The 3809-nt window shown below is 32.3% G+C and overlaps 1 protein-coding gene across 1 annotated transcript; it reads right to left on the reverse strand.

The window, feature by feature from the left end:
* Window positions 1-907: 907 nt before the first annotated feature.
* LOC124363926 (A-kinase anchor protein 14-like) lies at window positions 908-2740 on the reverse strand. The gene is made up of 2 exons (XM_046819197.1): window positions 2677-2740; window positions 908-1255 (listed from the first exon to the last, which is right to left on the reverse strand). Exons 1-2 carry the CDS (start codon window positions 2686-2688, stop codon window positions 950-952), a joined length of 318 nt encoding a protein of 105 aa, XP_046675153.1. The 5' UTR covers window positions 2689-2740; the 3' UTR covers window positions 908-949.
* Window positions 2741-3809: the final 1069 nt, after the last annotated feature.

The following is a 3809-nucleotide window of genomic DNA, read 5'->3' on the forward strand; positions in this document are numbered from 1 at the left end:
GGAATGAATTGAAAAACATAGATAAAACTGGATGCAAAAACCTAAGAAGCATATTTACATGCTAGAATGAAACTTTAATCACCAAAATCGATTTATAATAATTTCATTAACATTCCTCGAATGCTAAATAAAATTTCACAAAACTGGACTAACCTTCCTTTTGTTTTTCCTTCGAAAGGAGGTGAAGCTGCATTGACTTGCCACCACGGTCATATGAGTTATCTTTATCAACAGTGTCCTCTTCTCCATTTAAACAAATATTTAAAACAGTAGAACTAAAGTGTAAAAGTAGTAAATTTGTCACAGAAACTTGCATTATATATTGTTAGTATTTAACGTAATACATCAATTACTAACTATTTGTTTATCTGTCCATTACATTATTATCAGTAATAAAAACAAAATGATTATAATATTAAAATAAAAAAGATAACAATATCTATAAGCAATATAAACAATGATAAATTTGATTATATTATGCCTTCTGTAAAATAATAAAAGAAACAATGATAATGTTCTGTAAACAATAGACAATCAGAATGAACAATAATATGAAACCTTTTCTTTGAAGAGTTTCTTACTGGTTACAACGCTTCATTACAGTGTGTGTGTGTGTGTGTGTGTGTGTGTGTGTGTGTGTGTGTGTGTGTGTGTGTGTGTGTGTGTGTGTGTGTGTGTGTGTGTGTGTGTGTGTGTGTGTGTGTGTGTGTGTGTGTGTGTGTTGGAAATATCTTGATTGCCTAACGTATATTCTAAAAGTATCTTCTGAATATCAAGATACGGATACCGTGGTATAGTGTACAGTTCTGTAGTATACCTGTTAGTTGTCCTCTGAAACTGTAATAATTATAGTACACTATCGTTTGTACCAAGATATAAACAGGTTGGGATTTAAGCAAAGTTATCGTTTTATATAAAAATAAAACTTTTATTTATTTTTGTTTCAGACTTAGTGCACAAGAACCGGGGCGTGGTGCACGACAGGAGCATGGAGAAGAGGAGCGGCGTGGACGACAGGAGCGGCTCTAACCACAGGTACCACTGGGGCAGGGTGGACCAAGGGGGCTCTGACTAGAGGCACCACTGGGGCAGGGTGGACCAGGGGGGCCTTGACTACAGGCACGACTGGAGCAGGGTGGACCACGGCAGATCTGACCACAGAGACGGAGCTGTGAGCCAGGGGCGCGTGGACGACTGGGACGACGGGGGCCACAATGCCGGCAGCAGCGACAGCCACGAGGGCGGACAGACAGACCTGTGAACAATAATGAACGTCTCAAATAACATTATAGACGTTTCTATATTAATCCTGTGTATGACCCTTAAACCTTTTCTTCAGTTTATTATACTTTCTTACTAACCAATACGGTTGTCACTATTACTCTGTATTTGAGAGTGTAAATCTAACCAACAGTAGATACTGAAGGAAACATTTGTAAATAGTTCGGTGGAAACTCCAAAGTTATCACAAATATCGGTTCTCTAGATAATTTCTAGATAACATTTATAAGAAAAGAAAAGGATAAAAAGTGAGAATTAAATAATTGAAAATCGTCCCAAAATTCAACTGTTCTGTTCTACTAATTAAATATTTTTTTATTATTTTACAATATTCACAAATATCAAAATAGTAAAAAAAAATGAGCAGTCTCAAACTTAAAGCCAGATAAAATATGTAGCTAAAATTGTTGTGTTACGGTATAACAAAACTTTTGAGATTTCGTAACCAATGCAATATTATGCTGACTATATAGCTTTTAAAATACATATTGTCATATTTCTTGCATTAAATTTCTTTTTTATTTTACATTACTAAATTATATGTAAAATTTAGTAATGTACTTTTGTAAATGTAGACCATGTTTAGTTGATTATGAAACAAAAAAATTAAAGCTAAGGTATAAAAAATTGCTATGCTTTAAGAACGTTTTCTGATAGCTGGACAATATTACCATCAAGGACATACAAGCACACAAAATCATAATTGTTCAATCACTATAAGGTTGATATAGGGATAAAGGGAACGTGAGGGAAGTATGTTAACGTGAAGTAATTAATCATTCTAAACAATTTAGCCAAATAATGAAGTAAAACTTAAAACAAATAATTTTACATTGCTAAATCTTATGATATTGAAAAACGTAGCCCATGTTGTGTTGAGGCAAGAAACAAAAACTTGAAAGATAAGTTTTAAGATATTGCTATACTTTAAGACTGATTTTTGACAACAGTGCACCAATACGAGCAAAGACGCAAATATTTAAAGAAAATCAATATAAGATTAATATCAATTTCATCAGACATAAAACGGGAAACGTAATGGAAGCATTGTCTTGACATAGCAAATTATAAAAAATGTTTATTTCACGTTTTACATGTACCGAGCGACTCTTAAAGTATGAATACTTGAGGTAATTTATTATGATAAATGATGTAACATAATAACAGTTATTTTATTTAATAAATAATTAATAAAATACTATCAATTACTCTCAAACTAATGAAGATTTCAAGATTATAGTAGTATTTATTTAACATGCTTAATTAATAAAACGAATAATCAATTATTTTTCCACGAGTAAACGTTAATTTGGTTGCAGTATTAGTTTACTATATGAGTTGGCAATAAAAGTGGTGGCTTTGTAAAAATACAATCCACGATTCTCCCGTACTCACCAGGGCGTACATGTTGATGTGTTCGACTGACTGTTATGCTAATAGCTCGGTGCGGGATATATACTCATACTTGTCCTTCGCACCCATTGCAGCACCAGCTGGCTCTGGCGGCTGGCGAGGGAAGGAGGAAGAGGAAGGTGGGCGTTGACTCAAGATCTAGAGACTGCACGTGAGTACTGTATCAGACCAATGATGTTTAGAAGATGAACTTAGTGTTTTTATCTCATATTTTAACATAGCAACTTTTACCTTGAGCCACTGTGTGTGTGTGATTTATTTTGACTTACTTGTTCAACACGGTTAATCGTGTTAGTGTTTATTTTGAAAAGTCTATCTGGCTTTTTTTAATTAGGATGGTTTACACTGAATTACACTATTTACGCTGATTGTTACATATCTGCAATAAATTACAAATATAAACATTTTTGGTCATTATTTTACCTGTAATCCTTATTCCTGATCTTTACAACTGATTTTAATTTCATGAAGAAGAACCATGTTTACATTTCTTCCCTATGATTAAAGAAACAGTTAGATTTTTTAGACTACAGTAATGAAATATCAAATACCATTTGCAAGTCTCGAAAAATAATCCCCAAAACATCCGTTGAGTTCTAAATATGTTAACTATGAGGAGGTGGGTTTTAGACTAAGCTTAGTGCAATTATCAGAAAAATAAACACAATTCAATTTTTTTTTTTGAGTTTTCTTAATTATGTCTTTAATATTTCAACTATGGAAGAAATAGCTACATAATTCCTAGACCTACATACTCTTGTTATTCATGTTCAACGGCTGAAAGTGGAAATAGCTGAAGTTTGTAAAGCAAATATCCTCCAACCCTATTAAATCTATTTACTTCTATTAATTTCCATAAAAGGATTTTTATTTACGTAAAGGTATAGTAATTTTAAAAAATTTTCGCTGCTTGGCCTTCTACACTAACGCATCCCGGGAAAATGAAACTAATTTTATAGTTAACCTATTGAGAGAAAAGAAAACGTAGTCAACAATTATATTCATTGATTCTTTTTTTAAATTTCAACCAGGTGTTATTTCTCACATAAATAATAACAAAGAGATTTATTTAAATAAAAAATTTTAAAAAAATAATGGTTTTATTAATGAACATA

This window comes from Homalodisca vitripennis, chromosome 5, assembly GCF_021130785.1.
Source record: "Homalodisca vitripennis isolate AUS2020 chromosome 5, UT_GWSS_2.1, whole genome shotgun sequence".
Lineage (NCBI taxonomy): Eukaryota > Metazoa > Arthropoda > Insecta > Hemiptera > Cicadellidae > Homalodisca > Homalodisca vitripennis.